At 38.8% G+C, this 26,223-nt stretch overlaps 1 protein-coding gene across 3 annotated transcripts in view; it reads left to right on the plus strand.

Moving 5' to 3' along the window:
* The window catches only part of DOCK4 (dedicator of cytokinesis 4), a 471,517-nt gene that overhangs the window by 334,753 nt on the left and 110,541 nt on the right, over positions 1–26,223 (plus strand). For all 3 annotated transcript variants that reach the window (XM_043463173.1, XM_043463171.1, XM_043463172.1), the window contains exons 23-26: positions 685–877; positions 11,256–11,383; positions 13,785–13,919; positions 23,143–23,241. In XM_043463173.1, the coding sequence (XP_043319108.1) occupies positions 685–877; positions 11,256–11,383; positions 13,785–13,919; positions 23,143–23,241 (555 nt within the window). The remainder of the gene's footprint in view (positions 1–684; positions 878–11,255; positions 11,384–13,784; positions 13,920–23,142; positions 23,242–26,223) is intronic.

Here is a 26,223-nt window from a genome sequence, read left to right on the forward strand (position 1 = left end):
TATTTATGTAAACAATATTGTTCTTAATAAACACAGTTTTGGATTTTCATTAGATCTTGAAGTAACCCGAGGGATTATTCTAATGATCTTGTCATTTTACAGGTGATGAAACTGAAAGCTAGGGGTTTAAAATGACTTGTCCAGGTCACAGAGTTGATTAGAAGTCAAGCTAGTCCTACATGTAATCTAGGTCTTCTGATGCCTTCTGATGTCCTGTGTTTTTTCTTTAATCATAAATTGAGTGTTTTAAGGAATTAATGTGTTTGGCTTCTTAAAGGTAAATGATATTTAAATGAGCACTTCAGAATGCTTCTCCAAAAAGAATGAAACATAAGTAATTACAATCCAGGTCTTGGCTGAGTATTTCTACCTTTTGATCATGCTACCTTCTGCTGAATCTGTGGGGGTTTTGTCCATCATTTTGCTAATGTCAGTTGTTTTACAGGATTTCCCAGTTTTTTACTATGTTATACCTTTGCATATTTTGAAAAATTGCTCTATTTTGGTATACCTTTTTCCCTTAAATTTTGCCCTTTTAGTCTTTTTAGATTTAGGTACCAGAAGCATTTGACATTCTATTTCCTACCATTTAAAAATATTTGTCACAGTCTTAAACTCACTGACATTTTTATAGCTGATTTCTCAGGGCATATCTGGGAATTGACTTAAATTCTTCTTTTAAAGGCTGTGTTTCTGAGCTCCTTCCCAGCTGTGTATTCAGAGCTGTTGAAGCTCTTTGACGTCCGGGAGGTGGCCAACTTGGTCCAGGACACCCTGGGCAGTCTGCCAACGATCGTGCACGTGGATGACGCCCTGCAGGCTGTTAAACTGCAGTGCATTGGCAAGACCGTGGAAAGCCAGCTCTATACCAACCCAGGTAAGGTGCTGTGTCTCTCGGATAAAACAGTGTCTCTAGAAAGCCATTGCTTACATTTTCTAGTCATAGGTCAGCAGAAGCAATTGAAAAAGGAAACTAAAAACTTCTTTCTCAGAAGCATTGTGTATTTGGATGGTAGAATAAGTTTATTAAATAGTCAAACACAAAAGTATGGCTCTTAAAACTTTGTTTCTGGAAAGAATGAAAATTCTAATAATTAAATTGTTAATTCAGATCACAACAAGTTGTAGTGTAGGGCATGCTTTTTTCCTTGCTGTAGATTTTTTTTTTCTTCTTTAGTCAACAAAATTAAAAATTTTTCTTTTCAGAGATGCTTACAGGGAACTGGTATAATCCTTGTTTGTTTATCTCATTTGTCCTTAAAAGTTTTCCATCAATTTGTGTTCTGAAACTGGGTGAAAGTTACAGTGTATTGTCATTTTTTATATATTTTATCCTAATAGCAAGTGACTACTTACTAAGTTGATTTTGTCATAATGTCTACTATGAAATCCCAGTACATACTAGAAATTCCTCCAGTTTAAAAAAAAAAAAATGCCAGCCTCATTTTAAATTATATTTTAAAAGTTTCCATAATTATCACTGAATCAAAAACTTTAAAAAATTATATTTTGAGAAATCTCTTTTCACATGAATACATATATGTGTGTGTTATATTTTTGAAAAAGGTCTAAAATATAGTTAAGAAACCTTTTTTACATTATTGTGAAACACTTTAAACATACAAACTAGACTAGAGCATAATAAATCTCAACAATGGGGGATATTTACTTTAGGTCTTTTAAGAGATTTGTCATTATAGAAATAGACCCTCTTGTATATACTCACTTCCTTCATATATGTTTCCACTATCAGATTCATTTCTGTTTTCTATGCCTTTATTCTGTAGCTATAAAAACATCATTTTTTACCTTTTCAAATTTTTTTCATCTTTTAGTTTTTACATAATATTATATTGAATGTCATTCTGTAGAGTGCTTCTTTTTGATTAATATTGCACTTTTTTATTTTTCCATGCTATTAGATATAGCTCTTGTTCTTTTTTACTATTGTATAGTAGTCCAACGAATATTTGTATATCATGGTTAATTTATCTTTTCCCTGTTGATAGACTGTTAGTATGTTTCTGATTTTTTTCTGAGATAAACAATGTTTCAGTGTGAAAGAGGCTTCAACCTTCTGATTTCTCCCCATGAAAACACATCTCATCCTGGAAAGATGCTTTTGTAGTAGTTTTCAGACTGTACCTCTCAGAGTCCTAGGGTTCTGCTGCAATGATTAGGGCTTCCTTGAGGGTGAAGAATAGGCAGTATGAAGTAGAAAGGATGAAGGTCCCAATTAGGCATCCAAATTTGACTAGAATATAAATTCTGTCAATATCAATTACCAAACTAAGAAGAGTTTATTCTCCTGTCAGAGGAATTGGTGATTTTTACCATATTTCTCTCTTACTGGCTAGATAATTCTTTGTTAGGTTAAAGTCTGACACAAAAAGAGCAACATAGATAATGAAAACCGTTTTTAAATGTAAGGAAATTATTTTTGTTCATTATTGCCCCTGGGAGATGTGTTCTGTCTGTGGACTCAGTTCCTTGTTGATTACTGATGCTCAAGAGATGGTAGAGAAATCATACTGGGTCTCTGTGGGAGGTGACGAGATTATTTACTGGGGCCAGAATAGAAGGACTCACGAGACCCAGGGAACGTGGACCCTGAAAGACCTGTGCTCGTGACCTAGAGGAGAGACTCAGAGCCAGTGCTGGGGATTAGTGATGGTGACACTGATGTGAAGAGGGGCAGGGGAAGCCTGCCTCCCTTGTTATGTGGGACACTGCTCGTGGAGGGTGATGCTGGGGAAACATAAACTTCTGAGAAACAAGTAACTCCCGACCAATGGAACACATGGACGCAGATGCTGGTAAGAGGCTTGACTCCCCTCAGGGCCCCCAGGAAGATGGGATTAGCTTGTGATTTAGTGACTCACTGAGCTTCCCAGGTGGCACAGTAGTAAAAAAGTTACCCAGGAACCATAACAACAACAAGGAAAAACCATGAATAGCATCACCAAACTATGGTGAAATCAGATTCATGTTTTAGATAAGTTTTGACCTGTTAGCTTCCTGCTGGTGCCACAGTGACTACCACAAACTTAGTGGATTAATGTAACTCAAATTTCTTATGTTACATGTCTGTAGGGCAGAAGTCCAAAATGCTTCTCACTGGCCTAAAATCAGGGTGTGGATGGAGCAACATTCCTTTGTGTAGTGTCTAGGGAATAATTTGTTTTCTTGCCTCTGACAGCTTCTAGAGGCTACCTACATTCCCCACTCCTTCATCTTTAAAGCCAGCAGTTTAGCATCTTCACATCTCTGACTCTGTCTAGCTGCTTTCACTTGTAAGGACCTCTATGTTTACATGGGTCCCACCTAGAATTCAGGATAATCTCCCCAGTTCAGTATCCTTATTTTAATCATTTCCAAAAAAATATCTTTAACATAATCTATTCACATAACATATTCACAGGTTCTGAGAATTAAGATGTAGATATCTTTGAGGGAAACAATTTATTCTGCCTACTACATAGGGGTAAAACGAACAATTTAAAAGCAGTGTGATGGTGTAGCTCCATATATGAAAGGCAAAAACACTCAGGAGTCTATGAATTTTATTTACTTGTTGGAAGTAAAATAAATGGAACATGAAGTCCTACAGTTATATAAGTAAACACATCTTGGCCAGATGGAAGTTACAAATGACACTTTGCTGATTAAAATTATAAATCTGAACAGGGGAAAATAAAATAGGGATAAGTACATTACAGGGTATCAGCTGGCTATGTATTTAGCTGAAGACAAAGTATTTAATTCTTGATGGCCTTAATGACAGTTCCGTTTCTCAGAACACTGAGTGTGGCAGAGATAATTGCTACTCTGAGCTGAATTCTGATCAACAAAGATGAACTGGTTGGTGATAGAGAGTGAGAGGGACCTGAGAAAGTGACCTCATTTTCTGGGGCATTCATATTAGCTAGAAAGGCGTACAGAGTACAGTCAGCCCATGCTTTAAGAAAATAGATCTCAAAATATTTTGAAGGACAAAACTGTAGATGTTACAAGCTCCTTAGGAGAGGTAGAAAGTTTTGAAAGCTGTCTTTGTACTAGAATCCTATATTAGGCTTCTCCAGAGAAGTAGACCCAATAGTGTGTGTGTGTATAGATTTATTGTAAGGAATTGTCTTATGTGTTTATGGAGGCTGAGAAGTCCCAAAATCTGCAGTTAGCAAGCTGGAGATTCAAAGTTGGTGATATAGTTCCAGTCTGAGTTCCAAGGTCTAAAAACCAGGAGAGGTGTTTGTATAAATTCCAGTCTAAATCTGAAGGCAGGAGAAGGTGGATATCTCAGCTGAATGACAGGCAGAGGGAGTAAACTCTTCCTTACTCCACCTTTTCTTATATTCAGAGCTTCAACGGATTAGGTGAGGCCCACGCATGTTGGGGAGGACAATCTGCTTTACTTAGACTACCAAATCACACATAATTCTCATCCAGAAATACACTGGCACACCAAAGATAGCATTTAACCAAACACCTGAGCTGCCATGGGACACGTTGACATACAAAATTAACCAATGCAAACCCCAGAGAGAAAAAAAGTGGAGGAGATACACAAAGGAAGCGGTATGGCTGCAGAATACTTCTAGTTGAGCCTACATTAGAAATTAATACTCACAGAAGGCAAAGAGGGACACACAAGGTCAACACCACAGAAGGGAACAAAAAAAAAAAAACGTGGTAGGAAGGTTCAAGCCATCTTGAGTTAAGGGCCAGGGGGCAGCCTCAGGGCTGGAGGCATTCCACAGCCAGGCAGAACTGAATCAGTCCCTTTGAGCTGTACCGCAAGGTGAGAGTCTAGAGTATCTGGCTAGACCTGAAAGACTTAGCTCAGATTTGAAATTTAAGCAGGTTGTCATTCCACGCCTAAATCATCTGGGGTCCAGGCAGGCTTATTTAAGGTATAAAAGTTGAGCTGCTCACTTTTCCTTTTCTCCCCACAATTCTATTCTTCCTGTTTTTTGAAGGCCAGGAAAAGGTCTCAGTGATGTTGGAGAAAACAGCTTGCCGTGAGTAAAGAGCAGATTTGAAGGATAGAGATTGAGGCAGGAGGAGGCAGAAGCATGGAGAATGGGAGCTGAGTGGCAGTTGAAGTTGTGGGAGTGAGAAGGTGGACATTGAGTCTTCTCAGACCACAGGGCAGGCTCTGGGGGATTGTGGTTTTGCCTCCATTTTCATTGGGCCCCATCGCTTGGTGCTTGACTTGTTCAGCAGAGGTCTGCAGTCATTCCCGAGCTATTTGCTTGCTAAGATAAGGTCATACATGTTTTTCCTTTGGGATAATTGAGCAGTTTCTCAGGCAAACCACAGTGTAGGTGATAGAGGTGAGCATAAATGCACTGAGCATGTAGTGATGAGAAGCACGCTGGTGCTACTTTCTGTTCCCACAAACTGAAAAGCCAGGTATCATAGGGATTTCGTAAGAAAGTGCCCAGAAGTCATTGTTTTTTCCTTCTGCCAGAAACTCCCCAGTTCCCTATTAGCTCTTTTGTGGACTTGATGGCAGCAATGAAAAAGAAAAGGAGAAGGGGAGGAAGGTGGACTATAAGACTGTTTTTTTTAAGGACATCTTTGTTGTTGTTGTTATTTTTAATATTTGGCTGCACAGGTCTCAGTTGTGGCATGCGAGATCTAGTTCCCTGAGCAGGGATCAAACTTGGCCCTCCTGCATTGAGACCGTGGAGTCTTAGCCACTGGACCACCACAGGAAAGTCCCCATAAGACTGTTTTTAAAGTTTATTCTGGGAAAGAATGCCTCTACCTGTCCATCCCACCCCCCATTTTAGGCCACAATATAAAAAAAGGATGTGTGATGGTGTATCTATTAATTTGACGACTTGAAGAATAAAATGCTACTACAGTTGATGGGTGCCTGTAGCTTTTCTTTCTTTGAACTTTAGGTAAAGCCTAGTTGAGTATTGACTTTTCTTGCACTGTGATTAAATTTCTTTCACATTAGAAAATGTCACTTACTCGCAACTTTTCTATTAACCACAGCTTACACTGTAGCAGACAGGCCTTGTAAAGATGCATGGAGTTGCAGGAATGAAGAATGCTCTTTTTCCCCTCAAAGTAGAATGATAATGCCCTGTCCACCCGCCTAGTCCCATCTCAGTGTTACTTCACTCTGCTTGGAACCGACTTTCTCCTGTTCCTTTCTGAATCAAGTTGACCCATCTTTACCCTTCAGGATTCAGTTGAACTCTCATTTTCTCAAGAAATCTCTTATCTGCCTCACCCATCCCATCATCAGTCTCATTCTTGGGCTTTTTACTTCTCGGGTAACCTAACACATCTGAAATAACTGAAGAACTGGTGATTTAGTTGTTTCAAATCTGTCTCTCCCCCCTCATCCCAGAAGAGCCTAAGATAACATGAGTTGTATTTATCCTGAAGACAGTTTTATCTCTAGCTTCCATAACAGTGCCTGGTACATAACAGATACTTGATAGATGCTTCATGAATGCTATGTACTAGGTCATGACCAGGATCAGGATGGAGCAAGAATTGTTGTTCAGTCGCTCAATCAGGTCCAACTCTTTGCGACTCCATGGACTGCAGCATGCCAGGCCTCCCTGTCCATTACCAACTCCCGGAGCTTACTCAAACTCATATCCATTGAGTCAGTGATGCCATCCAACTGTCTCATCCTCTGTCATCCCCTTCTCATCCTGCCTTCAATCTTTCCCAGCATCAGGGTCTTTTTCAAATGAGGCAGTTCTTTGCATCAAGTGGCCAAAATATTGGAGTTTCAGCTTTAGCATCAGTCCTTCCAATGAATATTCAGGACTGATTTCCTTTAAGATTGACTGGTTTAATCTCCTTGCAGTCCAAGGGACTCTCAAGAGTCTTCTCCAACACCACAGTTCAAAAGCATCAATTCTTCGGCACTCACACATCCACACGTGACTACTGGAAAAACCATAGCTTTGTCGGCAGTGTCTCTGTTTTTTAATATGCTGTCTAAGTTTGTCGTAGCTTTTCTTTCAGGGAGCAAGTGCCTTTTAATTTCATAGCTGCAGTCACTGTCTACAGTGATTTTGGAGCCCAGGAAGAGAAAATCTGTCACTGCTTCCCTGCTTTTCCCCTTCTATTTGCCATGAAGTGATGAGACTGGATGCCATGATCTTAATTTTTTGAATGTTGAATTTTAAGCCAGCTTTTTCACTCTCCTCTTTCACTTTCATCAACAGGTTCTTTAGTTGCTCTTCACTTTCTGCCATTAGAGTAGTATCATCTGCATATAGGTCGTTGATATTTCTTCCGTCCATCTTGATTCCAGCTTGTGGTTAATCCAGCCCAGCACTTCTCATGATATGCTCTGCATATGAGTTAAATAGGCAGTGTGACAATATACAGCCTTGTCGTATTCCTTTCAGAATTTTGAACCAGTCAGTTGTTCTATGTCAGGTTCTAACTTGCTTCTTGACTTGTATACAGGTTTCTCAGGAGACAGGTAAGGTGGTCTGGTACTCCCGTCTCTTTAAGAACTTTCCACAGTTTGTTGTAATCACACACTTGAAAGGCTTTAGCATAGTCATGAAGCAGAAATAGATGTTTTTCTGGAACTCCCTTGCTTTCTCCATGATCCAGCGTATTCTGGTGTTTGATCTCTGGTTCCTCTGCATCCCTTAGTATTTTGCTTTAAGGGTGGGAGATTGAACCCACTGGGTAAGAAACCTGGGCCACACAGAGATCATCCCTAGCCCTGGGCTGTTGTCTACCTGTGTGGTCCTGACTGTGTGTGCACGGCAGGAAGCCCCTAAATCATCATCGGTCCTATCCATTCTGAGCGTTTTCTGTCCACCAGCGTCTGAAGGGCTTGTTTGCAGCTTCTGTTGCTGTGACATCAGCAGTTCATTTCCTGGTATCTTGGATCACAAAGGCCTAAACCAGCTCTGATTTCAGGGCTTTCTGCCCTGCTGGTGCTTCCCTGCATCCGGCAGCTCTGCTCCGTTCAGAGCTGTCCCACAGCCAGAGCCCCTGCCCACCTGAGGTACCACCTCGCATCCTGAGGCTGCCACGGAGCAGCTGCTTGGGGGTGCTGCTGGTGTCCAGCCTGTACTGGGACAACTGGTGGAGGGTGGATGGAAACCCTGCATGCCCCTGCAGGACTCGCAGCCCTCACTCACCTGGGGCAGAGGACTACAAGGACGATTGTCTAAAGCTTTGTTGCTAGAGGAGCAAAGATGAGAACTTCCCATGAAATTAACCTCAAGGAGGAAGTTTATCAGCATTTCTTAGCTGCTGCTTCCTCTTCCTAGCCCCACATCTATTGGAAATTGCTAATGGGAGCTGGCTTTATCTCTTCACGTGTGTACAGACAAAATAAAAAGTAAGACACACTATACAGTGAGCTTTATCTGAGAATCTGAATCTGAGTGTTTTGACCCTTTCAAGGACAGAACCTGCATAACAGATTCTACTGTTTAGAAACTTACTGTATGTTCAAGTCTGGGTTTTGTTTTTTCTTTGAGCCTTTTTCTTTTTTCCTTTGAGCCTTCTTGATCACTCTAGGTGTTTTGTTTTAAAGTTAAGAATTAGCATTTTAACCAGTCAGCTCTTTTGGCACTTACCCCTCGATTCTATCATGTGCATTGGCTGATATTGCCCTAGTAATGGAGAAGCAGCAAATCTTCAGGCAACTCATATATTTCTTTTTACACATGCCACACACCAATTATTTGTCTGCCTTGCATTTTGGCAGTAGAGATTTCCTTAACAGTTGGTTGCAAATTGAATTTTTAGAAATCAAATCCCACTGGCTGCAGGAACATATCAGACAAGCTTTATCTTCCTTCTAATTAAGCATCACTAGGCAGTGACTCCTGTCATTTAAGCTTTCAGGTTCCTTTTCTTGGTTCTTTTTGTCAAGTAATTGTTTTGTAAATAAGTACAGCTCAGCTGGTAAAGGATCCACCTGCAATGCAGGAGACCCTGGTTTGATTCCTGGGTCAAGAAGATCCCCTGAAGAAGGAAAAGGCTACCCACTCCGGTATTCTTGGGCTTCCGTGGTGATTCAGCTGGTAAAGAATCTGCCTGCAATGCAGGAGACCCCGGTTCGATTCCTGGATCAGGAAGATCACCTGGAGAAGGGAAAGGCTACCCACGCCAGTATTTCAGCTTAGAGAATTCCATGGACTGTATAGTCCATGGGATCGCAAAGAGTCTGACAGAACAGAGTGACTTTCACTTTTGGTTTCATTGAAGTTCCTGGTTCAGGCTTCCTGTTGCAGGGAAGCCTGCAATGAGTTCTACTGTATTTTAACACTTTGTGTTCATTTTCTGAAAGTGAAGCACGACTGTGACTTATGTGGTTTGTTTTGATGGTAAACCTCAGGCCGCGCCTCATTGTGTTGGTAGTCTAGTGGCAGGCATTAAAAGAAATATAACTCCCAACCTCACTACTGAAAGAAACCAAGAAGACAAGAGAAGTCAGGCAAACACCAGTAAAGGCACTTTCCGAATTGTGAATACTTAAAATTTTTATTAGGATACAGAATCATACATTTTTTCACTTTGTTGGATATACCTTATTATACTAGCTAGGAATCTAGTGTAGTGTTGAATTGGTGAAATTGGCCTTCCTTCATTTTTTATCTTAAAGACAAAGCATTCAACCTTTTACTATTATGTAGCTAACAGTAGATATTTCATCAATGCCCTTTATCAATTTGAGAAATCTATTATTCTTTAGCTGTTCTTATCACCTTTTATCATTAATGGATGCTGAATTTTTCACATTTTTAATACATCTGCTAATATAGTGAATCACATTGATTGATTGACTTTCAAATGTTAAAGCGATCGTTCATTACCAGGATAAACCTATTTAATCACTGTATGTGTGTTATACTAAAATTTTATATAAGAATATTTGCATCTATGTTGATGAGAGATAGCAAATCTGCAGTTTTGTCTTAAAATGTCTTTGACTAATTTTGTCATAGATAATGCTGACCTCATAACATGAGTTAATTGTATTCCCTGTTTATTCTATATTTTGGGAGGATTTATGTAGATTTGATATGCTTTCTTCTAATTATTGCTTCATAGAACTCATAGAAGCCACCTGGGTCTGGAATTTTCCTTGTATTCTCCTAATAGCAAGTTGAGTTTCTTTAATAGGTATAGAGTTATTTAGCTTATCCATTTTTCCTGGAATGAGTGAGGTGGGATTATAGCTTATACAAGCTGTCTATAAGACATATGGATTTGTATAACCCAAAATTAATTCATTTGAATTATTTCACAGATGACATCTTTTAGAAAATCAAGCAGGATGGGTTGGGGTATTTGCAAGTGGGCACATCCTATAAATAAAATTCCCATTATGGGCCCAAGATAGACAATAATTTTGTGTTCATGACATCACATTGAAAAATAAACCTTCAGGACAATAGGCATATTCACTGTTACTTTTTCAAAATATTGAAATATATACTGCATATAAGTTAATTTTTAGATTACTTATCACCTTACTATTTCAAATACTTATGACAAGTTAGAGATCAAAAATATGAAAAAATATTCAAGAAAAGTAGATGATATTCATGACATGAATGTAGTCAAAGTTCCAGACAGAGGACAGAAGAACTATTAGTAGCAGGAAGGAAATAATACTAGAAATAATTCAAGGCAAGTTCCCAGAACTCAAGGGCATGGGTTTATAGATTTTAAGAGCCATGACAAAGTATATGATCGTGACGTTTTGAATTGCAAGGAATAATCTCCTAAAAGCTTTCAGAGAGAGAAACAAAAATAAAACAAAAATCTGATCATGGAGAAAGGGTTGGAAATCAGAATAGCAGGAAATGAAAAGTGTTAATTTAGCCAGAAATTGTGATATAACTCTTTTCAGAGGCTGGAGAGAAGAAAAAAAGGTTAAAAAAAAACCAAAACAAAAAAACTAAATTCTCATCTATCATAGTAAGAAGTGATTCGATAATTCATCTCAATGAAAAGTCTGGAGATAGCAAGAAAAGCATGCCATTTAGGTATTTGGTAGTAAAAACAAACAACAAACAAAAAAGCCTGTTTCAATAAAAGAGTGAAAGGCCTTGTGAATACAGTGGTCATGGGCTGGGGAAGGGACTACCGTTTTTCAGTATCAACTTTGTAGAACAAGTGCTTTTCTAACTATATGTGTTAATAATTTAGCAGTTAAAATTAAATAGTAGATAAGGATTTGCACGAGGTTTGCGTGGGCCTGCTGAATATGACACTAATACTTCTTCTCCCTCCAGATTCCCGGTATATTCTTTTGCCTGTCGTGCTACATCACCTCCACATGCACTTGCAAGAACAGAAGGACCTGATCATGTGTGCACGGATCCTGAGCAATGTATTTTGTCTCATCAAGAAAAATAGCTCAGTAAGTAAACACAGGTCATAGGATATAGTGCCCATCAGATGGCTTCTGGAAAGAAAATTTTAAGTTTTCTGAGAAAGCACACCAAAGAGTCATCCTTGGAGACTCTCACTTTCATTTCCATCTGTGTTGGACTTTTTACTTTTCTTCTAAAGGAATTCTTTTTTTTAACCTTGTAGGATGTCTGTAGCCCCAAATAACCTGCATGTCTTAAACTTGTATTTCAAGGAAGAACTGTATACCCAATGAGAAAAATTAGAAATCTCAAAGCCTCCCACATGTGTCTTTAATCTTGATAAATACTCTGTGGCAAGAATAAATTATTGCTTGCAAAGACAGTCTGTTTGGGCCCATTCAGTGAAAGACTGGATGATGATGGTCAGAGCTTGGCCACGGGCCTTGGGCCAAGCCCTATGCTGATAGTGAAAGCTAAAGAGAGGCCCAGGAACCTGGTGGTATCTTGCACCACAACCATTACTAATCTCACCATTGTCATGGCTCTAGAAATTCCTGTCAATGTTCCTGACTCTTGAGGAATTGCAGTTTGTATTAGGCGATAGAGTGTAAACAGAGAAAAGTGGCATGCTTGCTTATAACCGGGGGTAACCCCCTGCATGCTCATGGTTCAGAGGTCTGGTGTGAAGTCCACGTGCGAAGGATGTCCTAGTTTAGTTACATCAGTTTGCACCTGTTTACTACGCAGCCTCACCCGTAACAACTTTTACAAAGTAGGATTGGCAGTGAATGTTGGGATGCCTGTTTCTCTGCCTCCTACTACTAGCATGCTATAATTTTCCCATTTTCATCCCTCTGAGTTATGATCACCTTCTGAAGAGCTTCCAGTAGAAGTCTTGGACATAGGACTCCAGCACTGTGGGAACAGTTGTTGTTCAGTTGCTAAATCATGTCCAACTCTTTGTGACCCCATGGACTGCAGCACACCAGGCTCATCTGTCCTTCACCATCGTCCGGAGTTTGCTCAGACTCATGTCTATTGAGTCAGTGATGCTTATGTAACAGTCTCATCCTCTGTCACCCCCTTCTCCTCCTGCCTTCAATCTTTCCCAGCATCAGGATCTTTTCCAGTGAGTCGGCTCTTTGCATCAGGTGGTCAAAGTACTGGAGCTTCAGCTTCAGCGTCAGTCCTTCCAATGTGTATTCAGGGTTGATTTCCTTTAGGTTAACTACTTTGATCTCCTTACTGTCCAAGGGACTCTCAAGAGTCTTCTTCAGTACCTCATTTCAAAAGCATCAGGTCTTTTGTGGGAACAGAGTTGGCCCTTGAGAGAAAAAGACCAGAAACTCTGTGTCTGAAAGTATGGTATGAGATACCTGCATAGGAGGGATCATTGCTTTTTACGTACCCAATTCAGTAAAGTATAGCTATACCGTGCCTAGTGAGAATGTTTTTGCTAACTCTCATTGCTGAGAGTGAGAAGTAAGTTTAAAAGGTTACTGCAGAAAACCAAAAACGTCAGGTGTTAGTAGAGATGATTTTTTTTTTTTTCCCTCCTATTTCATTGTTGAAGTTTTGGTCAGTTTTTGCACTTATCTGATGAGGAAGTCAGAGCAGAAACTCTGTTCTGGGGGAAAATCTTTAGTGGTTTTCTTTCCAGTGTAGGAAAGTTTATCATAAAATCCCAGTGAAAAGGGTCTTTCCAACTCATACTTTCTAAAAGTTTTCCTTGCAAAAGTAATCTTCTTGCTACACAAAGCATTTGTCATCATAGTGCTTTGTCTGGTGCAGTATAATAAGAACTCAAATCCAGTACCTTTAGTCAGTACAGAAAATTTCGCTCGCTCTCTCAAGTTCTGGGGCTTAGATAGTATACATTTTGCTTCGGGAGAGCAGTCCCAGCACAACCACTGACATTAAGTCCAGTCTGTAACTAACATCATTCAGACTGAATGCTGTTTGCTAATCTTTACATGTAGGGATTTTTAAAAATCACTTTATAGAAATAGTCATTTGCACTTAGGAGTTTTGGAAAATGACCCATGCAACTCCAGTGATGAGAAGAATAAATGTAAAAACAATCTGAAATCAAAAAATTGCAAACTCTTAAAACCAAGAGGGATGTTTAGTGAACTGTCAGGCCCAGAGAGGCAAACTTACCTCACAGAGAGACACACACAATGTTATTGGCATAGCTGGTGTTCTGAATTAGTCTGGGGTGTGTTTCAGACCATCACTCCACCTTTTTACTTGATCTCAGGTTCCCACTGCACTGCAGAGTCACGTACTCTTGGGTGAGGTGTTAATATATCTGTGCCTTTTGTTTTCTATGAAAGGTCATTCATTTAGATAAATTAGGGAGGTCCAGGACTGACGAGCTCGAGTCCTTTGTTAGGACTCTTATTTTAGGCCACAATTTCCTGAGCACATTGTTTTTTTTTCCTTTAGGAAAAATCTGTGCTGGAGGAAATAGATGTGATAGTGGCTAGCCTGCTGGACATCCTGCTGAGAACCATCTTGGAGATCACCAGTCGTCCGCAGCCATCTGGCTCCACCATGAGGCTTCAGTTTCAGGATGTCACGGTAAGGCCACGGCGCACAAAACTGCAGAGTTTTGCTTGTTAAAGCCTCAGTTGCTTTGAGGGTGGGTTTCTGTAAGAATCTGGGGAATCTGAACTTGGGAGGTTGATCTGTGTTCATTTCAAATGTGTGTAAGTTTACCTTCGTTTTACCAGGGGATGGGAATAAGATGCATGTTTGTTACAAGATCTTCGATTAAGATATTTCTAATGGCAGAAAGGCCAAATTGGCCCAGTTTTTTTCCCCCCCATTTTGCGCAATTCAAGTTAATCTGTGGCTCTATATCCTCAGTCTCCTTGATAATTATCCATTCTCTTTTCATTCATCAAATTGCTTGAGAAAGTTAGAACAGTGAAACAGAGCAATAGCAGTCAAGGGTCCTAAATTTTGATTGTGAATTTTTCACTATGGCTAGTAAGGATCTTAATTTGGTGGCAGGTTGGTGGGGGAGGTCAGTTTCCTCAGCTATGAATTGTGAAAGTTTGACCTGGTGATTTTGAGATATCTTCAAGCTCCACCATTTTATGGATCTAATGTAACATGAGTTATAAATATTAAGACATAATTTATGTGATAGTTTATTTGTATATATATTTATATGTGTGTGTGTAGAGAGAGAGATGTATAGATGGATGGATGGGTACATAAATTTTCACATTTGAAACTCACATTCAGTTGACCAATGTGGCCTTTTTTTTTTTTAAGGTCTGATTCAGAACATTCTTGTAAATACCACTCGCAGAAATGGCAGTAGATGCTCTAGTTTTCACATATAGGTTATTAACCAAAATGTCAGCCTTTTGCTATTATTTTTACAAATTGTGCACTATAGAACTACTATCATAAGAATGTTTGCCTAGCTCCTGATGAAGATAATTTTTTTTTTTCTTTTACTTAAGGAAGTAGAGGGTTTTCCAGGTGTCTTAGTAGTAAAAAAAAAAAAAACAACCCACCTGCCAATCCAGGAGGTGCAGGTTCGATTCCTGGGTCAGGAAGATCCCCTGGAGGAGGAAACAGCAACCCACTGCAGTATTCTTGTCTGGGAAGTCCCCTAGACAGAGTGAGGCGTAGTCCATGGTGTCGCAAAAGAGTTGGGCAGGACTTAGGGACTAAACAAAAAACAACAACAAAATAGAAAGCCCACCCCGGCTGTCCTGCCAAGGTTGAGTGTCTTAAGGATGGCCATCTTCTATTGCATTTTATTTTCTCTGCTTTCAGAGCTGAGATTTACCTGATTCTTCCTACCAAGCTCCTGGTTTGGGAAGTAAAGTTACTCAATTTCTTGTAACAAGCAGAGGTTAAAGATTGTACGAAAAAATTTCCTAATATATGTAATAGTTGTACTGCCTCATTAAAGAAAAGAAGAGCAAGCTATTAATTTCTCACGATCTGGTGGAATTTCATTTGTAGAATGCCACCTACCTCACAGGGTTAGCTTTGTGTATTTGCCAACTCTTTGATCCACAGTAAATGCTCAAAACATGTTGTTTTTTCTTAAAACTACTGGAGATCATTATGGGTTTGAAAGTTTGCGTGAGTTTGTTTTGAATTTTTTTGTCCTGTCTTCTCATGTTTTTCTGAAATTTTTATTTTGTGATAATTTGAGTCACATGCAGTTGTGAAAAATAATACAGATATTCCATGTTCCTTTTATCCAGTTTCCCTAATGGTAATGTCTTTCAGAACTATAGCACAGTATCACAACTAGGATATCAACAGTAGTGCAGTCAAGATGCAGAATATTCCACCACCCCAAGAATCCCCTGTCTTGCCCTTTTATAGCCAAACTCAATTCTCTCCCAACTCCACCTCCTTATTAAGCCTGTCAACCACAAAATCTGTTCTCCTTTTCTTGTTATTTTGTCCTTTTAAGAATGCTGTACTTGAGTCACTTTGCTGTACAACAGAGAATCGGTACAACATTGTAAATTGACAATGATTTTTAAAAATTTTTAAAAAGAATGTTATACAAGTAGAACCATACAGTACGTAACTTTTGTGATTGGCTTTTTTTTTTTTTTTTTTTTTTTTTTTTTTTTTTTTTTTGTTTTTTTTTTTTTGGCTTTTTTTTTTTTTTACTCAGCTTAATCCTCTAGAAATTCATCCAGGTCATTGTGTATGTGTATATATACACATATATAAATAAATATATATGTATATATCTGTTCCTTTTTCTTACTCAGTAGTTTACATGGTGTAGATGTGCTATAGTATGTTTAGCTATCTCCACTGAAGGCCATCTTGGTTGTTTCCAGATTTTGGCTGCTACTAACAAAGCTACTATAGATATTTGCATGCAAGTTTTTATGTAAGCATAAGTCTTCATTTCTCTAGGATAAATACTCCCAGGAGTATGGCTGCTGGATTGTATGGTAGTAGCCTATTTTGGTTTTTAATAAATGGTCTTACCTACTTCCATAATGGGTGTGTCACTTTACCTTCTCATATATTCAGTGTATAATGAATGATCCAATTTCTCAGACCCTCATAAGCATTTAGTGTTGTCACTTTGAGGACTGGGGAAGGGATGGGGACCCTCGGAAAGGTGGGTAGTAATATCTCATCGTGGTTTTGACTTGCATTTCCCTAATGATTAATGAGGCCAAACATCTTTTCGCATACTTGTTTGCCATCTATATTTCACTTTCAGTGGAATATCTTTTTATGTCTTTTCTCCTTTTTCTAATTGGATTGCTGTCCTTGGTTGAATATGTCATTTACAAATATTTTATCCCACTCTGTAGCTTGTTTTTTCATCCTTTTAACAGGGTCTTTTTGTTGTAGAGCAAAAGTTTTTAATTTTGATGAAGTCCAGTTTATCAGTTTTTCCTTTGATGGATCATGCTTTTGATGTCAAGTTTAAGAACTCTTTTTGTCTAGCCCTATATTCTGAAGGTTATCTCCTAGGTTTTTTTTTTTTTTCTTTTTGCCTAAAAGTATTATAGTTTTATATGTCACATTAAAGTCTGTGAACCATTTTGAGTTGATTTTTATATTCACTGTGTCAGATAATTTTAACATCTCTATTATCTCAGTGTTGACATCTCTTGTCGTTTTTCATTCGGTTTGAGATCTTCTTGGGTTTTTGTATGACGAGTGATTTTCAGTTGAAACCTGGACATTTTTGTATTATAAGACTCCAGCTCTTATTTAAACCTTCTGTTTCACGTGGCTTTATGTGACACTACTTAGCAAGGAAAGGGTGAGGATGCCAACTCACGATGGGCAGTTGGAGGCAGAAATCCAGGCTCCTTGCCTTGGCTTCACTGACACAGACCAGTGGTCATGAAAATACCTGCCCCCTATTTGGCTCTGCATTCTGGAGACAGATGTTGGGGTATCCCATCACAGCCTTGTAAAGATGGAAATCTGGACTCCCCATTTGGCTCTTGCAGGTTTGAAAACAGCCAGATTTTTGTGATGTTGAGCTACAGTAGAGAAGTGACTGCTAAAAGTTTTGTCTTGTTAAACTTCCCCTTTACTGGTCCTTTGGCTTAAGAGAGCAGGCTTTCTGGGAGGTGCCAAGCGGAGGTGGGGGGTTAGGGAGATTGTTGCAAATACTGTTATTTCAAGGAGGCCAGCTTTTTCAACTCCAGGGGCAGGATATAGGAGGCAAAAAGAAAACCCAGAGAACGCAGCACCCTGTCCTTCCTTGGGTCTGAGGTCTCTAGCAGGCCTGTTCTCTTCTTTCCACTTTCCAGAGTCATCTTGTTTGTTTTGTATATAATGGAGGGGTTTTTGTTGTACTTGGTAGAAGGAATTGGGGAAAGCATATATACTCCAGCTTCCCAAAAGCAGAAGAAAGTCTCCTTCATTTTGGTTTTGCTGGTAACATTTCAATTGCTTCCTGGCAATACAGCTCCAACACAGTCCTAAAATTATAATGGCCAAGCAAACAAAATCACAGCAAATGCTCCATGTGGTCAAAGACTGCCCAAGGTCAAAAGCTAAAACACTTTGTCAAACTGCTTTGTATCTATCAACAGGGTTGAAACTGTCAAATTTTTCTGGGCCATGAAGACCTGTAGGTCTTCACAGCGTAATGTTGTAGTTTAGTTGCTCAGTTGTGTCCAACTCTTTGCAACCCCTTGGACTGTAGCCCTCTAGGCTCCTCTGTCCATAGGATTTCCCCAGCAAGAATACTGGAGTGGGCTGCCATTTCCTCCTCCAGGGGATCTTCCCCACCCAGGGATCGAACCTGTGTCTCCTTCTTGGCAGGTGAATTCTTTACCAGTGAGTTACCTGGGAAGTCCTCACAGTATAATAATCAGTGCAAATTAAGAGACTTAAGAAGGCAGTGAGTGATGCTCATGGGTGGGTTTGGGCAGACGGGGTTTGTCCGGTTTGCTACAATTTTAGGAAAATCACATATAGTGAAACCTTTCCCTCATGTAGCTGTTGTGTGGCCCTTGCCGTGTGCCAAACCAAACTCTGGGTATGTGGGATGAAGTTTGCAAGAAATGTCCACGTAAATAGTTTGGTATCTTAGATTTTATAGATTTTGTGCTGCAAGATAGTTTTTTTTTTTTCGAATCCTCAAGCAGACCTGGTCTAAATCCTACTCTGCCCTTTGATTAGCTGTGCATGCTCTTGGGCAAGCTTCTGTTTAATTGCCTTTAAAATAGAGAAAGTAATTATACTTATCTCAACGTGAGTTTAAGGGTTTCATCAAATCTATAAAAGTGTTTAAGCAACATGAGTACATTTTAGCCATTAGTAATTGTGGTAGCAACACCAGTCTGTAATATTATTATTATTGTAGAAGTAATATCTATGTTGTTATTGAATGAATCGAGTTCGGCTGCTTCCCACTTACAAGATCAATTACACACTCACAAATGGTAGAAGAGAAAGATGCCTTTAATCAAAATGCCAGCCATCTGGGGAGATGGTGAACTCAGCATCCCCCAAAACCACCTCCAAAGATTCTGCTCAGCAACAACAGCTTAAAAAAAAAATAAGGCAGTAACCTCAGTTCATCACTGAGATCGGGTGTTAGAATCACCACCATTCTTCAGCTGCGTGCAGGCTTGTCCTACCCTCGTGATCTTCCTCTAGATGTTATCTTGTTCATACAGTTCGGTCACACATTTTGTTCAGATTACTGAAGGGAAAGCTAGAGAAGAGATCTGGTCATTTGTTCATTACTTATTCTTCATTTCTTCTTTGATCTACAGAAGGAACAGACAAGTTAGGCAAAGTATTGTGTGACTAAAAGATTTGAAAGGTGTGTTGGGCTAGAGATGAGTAGAACATGAGGGTGCCTGGTTTAAAACTTATAGTGTAGCTCTGCTAAAGTGACAGGGAAAAGGGGCTTCCTGCTGAAGGCAGTTTCCTATAAGAGCTGCTTTGTTGTTGTTGTTTATTATTGTTGTTTAGTTGCTAAGTCATGTCCAACTCGTGACCCAATGGACTGTAGCCTGCCAGGTCCTCTGTCCATGGGATTTTCCAGGCAAGAATACTGTAATGGGTTGCTGTTTCCTTCTCCAGAAGATTTTCCTGACCCAGGGGTTGAACCTGCATCTACTGCATAGGCAGGCAGATTTTTACTACTGAGCCACCAGGAAAGACCTTAAAGAGCTACTTACTTTTTAACTAATTCTAAGGTGAGAAATGGGTCCTGATCATTGGCAAGGTTATTTCTCTGGGCACTGAAGACCTATCTGATTTCTTCCTCTTTCTGAATTAGAGAACAGGCTCTCTGAATAGGGAGGTTTTCCATGGCAGTCCTACCCTGAGCACCTTTCTGTCTTTACAGAAAAAGTGCCCACTATAAGTGGTCATGCTGTGGGTAAGAGCCAGTCCCACCGTGTGTCATGGTGAAGTGTTTCAGCTCTCTGTAAGTGCCACATCTGTCACCCTGTCTCCTGGTAATGCCAACAGGATGACTGGTGTCCACTCTTGTCATAATTCCAGATAACAGTAGCCTTATTTTTACCATCTAAATGGGTTGTACTTTTTGTTCTTCTACCAACTGTTGTTTAAGCTTTAAAATACTCTCACTAGTTGAGGGGAGTTGGGGGAGGGTAAAGCACCATCATAATCAGTTCCTTTCAAACATCTAATTGTACATGGAAGCAGATTTTATTAAGAGGCATGTATGGCCATTTGTTCACACCCTCAACTATTGGACTCCAGAGTTGCTTACAGTTGGTAAATGCATCTGGGTACATAGTTCTATTCAGCACCATTTATAGTACAGGTGACTCAGTCAGCAGGAACCATGTCTAAGACATAGCTCTACATTTGTCTGCAGTTTTTGTGTGCTACGGGCTGTGGTTGGGGGAAGAAGAAGGCAGAATTCTGTAAGGGGGAGTTCTGGGGGACATTTGGGTATATATAATGAAAGGTTTCTTGAAGACCTTATAGCCATCTACTAATCTTATTCCCAGTTATTGGTGGAAATGGCCATTTTACTCAATCTAGTTGTAATATGGATGAAACCACTGTGGCGTGGAGTTCTTGCTAAAGATGATTTGTACTTAAATTCCAACATTAAAATGAATTGAACCTTGGCTGACAATAATTTATTTTTTTATTTTTAACAAATTATGAGTCTACGGCTTTCATGCAGACACTTAAAGTCTCTTAAAAACAAAATTGCAGGTGAAAAATATGTCAGTGAAATATTGGACATCTCGGCCTCTTAACAGGGTTAAATGTTCCTAAACTGATGAAGTGAATAAATAAAATGATATCATAAGGTAGATATTGGAAATGACAACATGTCGTAAATGTGCCAGGATGAGATATTAGCATGACAAGTTGTTTGCATTGGACCTAAACCGGATGTGACAGAGATAAATAGTCAATAATATGGATTCAGAGAGAGATTCTCTTAGTACAGTGACTGTAAAGATTTAATGAAATGAATATCTTTTCATTTTTGAGTAATTTTTATGATTTACTAAAATCATTAAAAATAATGTCATTTAAGATATATCACTATTCATAGACAGAATGTATGTTGAAATAGTCTAAGAATGTTAATCTCATAGATACATTGGAGATAGTTTGGTTAAGATGCAGAAAAACCAAAGATGAAAAATTGAATGCATTACTACTAACTAGATTTGTGTTTTCAGGTTGAGACATAAGAGCAGCTAAAATGCGCAGACATTAACAAAGTAATATATTGAGCTTAGAGGGTATTTCTGCTAGCCCATACTGGTGAGCTCTTAAATATTTGCCCTAAAAAGTGTGTAGGAATATTAATTTGTTGTATCTATGTGTTGCAAATTATTATACACATGCAAGGAGTCAACTTGCATCTCTGGTTCGTGTGTGTGTGTGTGTGTGTGTGTGTGTGCACACGCGTGTGCACATTCATTCACTCAGTCATGTCTGACTCTTGGAACCCAGTGGTCTATAGTCCACTAGGCTTTTCTGTCCATGGGATTTTCCAGTTAAGAATACTGGAGTCAGTTGCCACATCCTCCTCCAGGGGATCTTCCTGACCCAGGGATTGAATCTGCGTCTTTTGCATCACCTGCATTGGCAGGTGGATTCTTTACCACTAACATGGCCATAAAGTAGCATCCTTGGGCCTCCCATGGCCTTGGTGACTTTAACTGTCTTGACTTGGCTACTGCTATGGGTAAATTCCATTTCTCAAAGCTTTTAGTCTCAAGTTGTACATATGAGTCTATAATATTTTCCCATGTAAACTCAAAGAATTCAACTCCCAGTTAAACTGCATTTCTCTAAATCCACAGTCACTTATCACTGGTTACCTGTCTTGTTGTGCTTATACTGTTTTAAATGTACTTAAAAGTAGGTAAATTCTTCGCTGAGCAAAAGTTTCATTGAAAACAAATATTTTAAGTTAGAAATGCATCAGGAAATGCAGCAATAATGATTTTGTGTGTGTGTATGTGTTCTCAGTCACTCAGTTGTGTCTGACTCTTTGTTACCCCATGGACTGAAGCCCTCCAATCTGCTCTGTCCATTGGATTTTCCAGGCAAGAGCACTGGAGTGTGTTGCCATTTCCTTCTCCAAAGGATCTTCCCAACCAAGGGACCTAACCCACCCACATCTCCTATGTCTCCTACTTTGGTGGGCAGATTCTTTTCCCTCTGAGTCACCAGGGAAGCCTGATAATTTTATAAGTCCTCAAATCTATGGATGCTATATGTATTTTTTTCTTTTCATTATTAATTTTTAAGATTTGGATTTTATGGGAGTCAGTCGCATAGCACCCAAGCACAGAAGAATCACAATTAACTTCAACTATTCTTAGACTTGTGGTTGCCGGGGAAACTGGGGGTGAAAGGGGAGGGATGGATTGGGAATTGGGGGTTAGCAGAGGCAATCTAGTATATACAGGATGGATAAACAACAAGATCCTCCTGTATAGCACAATGGACTGTCTTCAGTATCCTGTGATAAGCCATAATGGAAAAGAATATGAAAAAGGATGTTTATATGTTCTGTGTAACAATCACTTTGCTGTACCACAGAAGTTAATACAACATTGTAAATCAACTATATTTCAACAAAATTTTTAAAAATTAGCTGGTCTTAAAAGGAGATTGAAACCAACATTATGCAGTGTATGACTTTCTTTACATCCAGCAAGTTAGCTGATAGGCCCTCTAATGAGCTGGAGAAGAACATAGGAATTCAAATATTGAGCAGGAAGTTACAGGAAGAGCTTTGGAGTATAAAAAGCTGGAAATAACTCCAATTCTGCCAATATCTTTTTTAGCCCGCCAAACCTTTATTTTACTTTCTTTCAATTAGTATTCCCTATGCTGTACATCAGAAATTAATACAACATTGTAATCAACTATGCTTCAATTAAAAAAAAGAAAGAAAAAAATTAGTATTATATTCCCTACCTTATAGCACCGATATGAAGCTCAAATGATGCAATGAACCAAGGCACAGTAAATGCTTAATAAATAGTCGGGAGCCTCATTGCCTCACCTTCTCTAAGTGTATGTAGTTACTGCCCTACTGAAAAGCTTCCACCTAAGTTAAAAAAAAAAAAAAACAACTCTAAATTTTAAATTCTAAAGTGCAGGTCTACCATCATCACAGGGAGAAATTTCAACTGTAATGTCATGGTTAATTTAGAGTAAGACAATATCATACTGTAAATTTGGATCATAGTGGGTTTTTTCTCCAAGTGTTCTTTTGAGAGCACTTTAGAGTTGAAAGTAAGTTGCTGATGTTGCTTTATGTACTTGCTAAAACAGTGTGCTTGCTCTTTTTTTTCATTAGGGGGAGTTTGTTGCTTGTCTCCTGTCCCTATTACGGCAAATGACAGATAGACATTATCAGCAGCTTCTCGATAGTTTCAATACAAAAGAAGAACTAAGGGTAAGTGACATTATATGGTGTTCTTTAGTATATCTTTTTAGTTTCTCTTTTTCTTATTTATCATCATTCAGATAATTTTTTCACAATTGCTTTATCTGATTCCATTAAATTCTGTTTTTTATCAGATTTATCCGTAGATTTGCTCTTCTGTAAATTGACTCTTTAAAATTTCTGTACCCAGGCCGAGAAATTAACTCTAATTTTGGGCAAGCATATAAGATTTGAAACGCCTATCATCAAAGTCCAATAAAATAACCTAGAAATAGAGTAACAGAACTAATGAGACAAAAATCAAATAGACTAAGTCTAATAGTGGTAATGTTGCCTTAATAGAAAATAAGGGAGAATATATTATCTTAATAGAAATAGCCTTACTATAAAATAAGGGAGAATATATTTTAGCTGATTTCATCCTGCTAAAACCGATGGACAGGGAGGCCTGGCATGCTGCAATTCATGGGGTCACAAAGAGTCGGACACGACTGAGCAACTGAATTGAACTAAAAGCCACAGTGAGAAGTTCTGGCTACAGCATTCTGACTAGGGAGGCAGAGTTTATATTTGATATTCTCTATAGGCTGTAGTCTAATCATTATGCTATGCTACTCTGACAGTCTGACATTAAATAGAAAATATTGATGTCTAGTTTGTAAAAGTCTGATCTTTGCTAAGATTTAGGGAACCTTAATGCTTCCTTCCTTTAATGTTTCCTGGTGTGCTGCAGTCCATGGGTTGCAAAGAGTTGGATACAAATGGCAACTGAACAACAATGCTTCCTTCATGGTGTTCACTAAAATCTTAGAAGTTGATTGTCCTCAGTGATAGGAATGATCTGTCATCTGTCATTAATTATGTCTATTTCTCTTCCATTGCTTCAGTTTCCAGACAGGTTCATACATAAACCATCAAAATGGAAGGGTTTCTTTAGTGCTGGTGAAACCACCCTCCTTCTCAGATGGGACTTAAACCCACAATCTCTGACTTAGGAGGGGACTCAAACCCCATCTTTCTATTGAAACTGCTCACCTTCTCACCTGAACTCACTGAAGCTCAGGTTCTTTTGTCACAGAAAGAATTCAGCAAGAGGCAAAGTGATAGGCGAACAGTGAGATCATTAGCATAGAACGCTTGTGAGAGATACACAAGTGGGCCAGCAAGACAGTGCAACCCCAAGAACAAAGAGGGCTACATTTTTTTAATCAAAGAAAAAATGGGGAAAAGACCACCTTCTTCCTCGTTTGGGGGTAGATATAAAGGTTTTACATCATCAGTTCTGCCTTTGAACCCAGTGTGGACTGAGACTGTCATGGCACTATTTAAGTGATATGTATATTAGCAAATATAGTAATTCATCTCAGATTTTGGTATAATATCCTTTTTCAAATAGTTTATTTCCCCTTTCACCTGTATTCCTATCTTGACTACATGCAGAAATGCTGCTCTTCACAGACCATTAATTTCCTGACTTCATGTAACATATCTATTGTCTTGTGTTTTAACTATCACAACTTGTTCACAGGTTGAGTGTGCCTTGCACTTGAATGTACCTGATCTTCCTTAAAGGTGGTATAGATTGTTGCTAGGTTACTGTCTTTTCTTGAGTGATTAGCCTATAACAGTCTCGCAAACCCTGTTAAAATTCTGTTTGTTTTTAAGCCTCTAGTGAGATTTCCAAACTGTTTAATTTTCCTCCTCTGTCCCTATCACTAAGGGATGAAGAATTATAAGACAGTGGATATAGTTACACTGTAAGAATTACATGATTAAAAGCCTTCATGGTGTCAATGGATAGGGAAAAAGTGGAAACAGTGTTGGATTTCATTTTTTTGGGCTCCAGAATCGCTGCAGATGGGGACTGCAGCCTTGAAATTAAAAGACTCATGCTCCTTGGAAGAAAAGCTATGGCAAACCTAGACAGTGTATTAAAGATTAGAGAGGTCACTTTGCTAACAAAGGTCCATATAGTCAAAGCTATGGTTTTTCCAGTAGTCATGTATGGATGTGAGAGTCGGACCATAAAGAAGACTGAGCACTGAAGAATTGATGCTTTTGAACTGTAGTGTTGGAGAAGAATCTTGAGAGTCCCTTGGATGGCGGGGAGATTAAACCAGTCAATCCTAAAGGAAATCAGTCCTGAATACTCATTGGAAGGACTGGTGCTGAAGTTGAAGCTCCAGTACTTTGGCCACCTGATACAAAGAGCTGACTTGTTGGAAAAGACCCTGATGCTGGGAAAGATTGAGGGTGCGATAGAGGATGAGATGTGATGGATGATATCACTGACTCATTGGACATGAGTTTGAGCAAACTCAGTGAAGAACAGGGAAGCCCGACGTGCTGCAGTCCTTGGGGTCACAGATAGTTGGACATGACTTAGTGATTGAACAATGGTGTCTTAGAGCAAGATTTATAGTTTTAATATAGATAGTGCATAAGGGTCACTTCTTTTTGACTTTTAAATGTTGTATAATCTCAGATGAATTTTTCAATTACCTTGGATCAGTTTATAAGCAGAGTCATATGAAACAAAGAATAGATTTGGGCAGGTGTAATCTATTTGAAAGTTGATTAGCATATGTCCAAGCCTGAAAATATCATGTTTTTCATGCTTGTATTAATATTTAATCTTGAGGTTAGAATTTAAAATGGATAAATGGATCTTAGAGCTTATCTACTCTACATACAGAAATCCATGTGATTAAAAAGGAAAATAATTGTGCAGTTATGAACTATCATCACAAGTTGAATATTTAACACAGTAAATCATTAGATTTTACGAAGTCTATAACTTCGTATTTCAAAATTCACATAGGAAAAGATTACGTATTTTCACAGAGCCTGGGAATAAAAAAAAATAGTGGAAAAGCATAAGCCAAAAAAACATTGTTTAATCTAGGTATTGAGTTTTATGCTTTAATATTCATGTTAACAATAATAAGGCAAATGAAAATAATGAATGATAATGGAATAATGAAAATAATG

Source organism: Cervus canadensis, chromosome 3 (assembly GCF_019320065.1).
Source record: "Cervus canadensis isolate Bull #8, Minnesota chromosome 3, ASM1932006v1, whole genome shotgun sequence".
Lineage (NCBI taxonomy): Eukaryota > Metazoa > Chordata > Mammalia > Artiodactyla > Cervidae > Cervus > Cervus canadensis.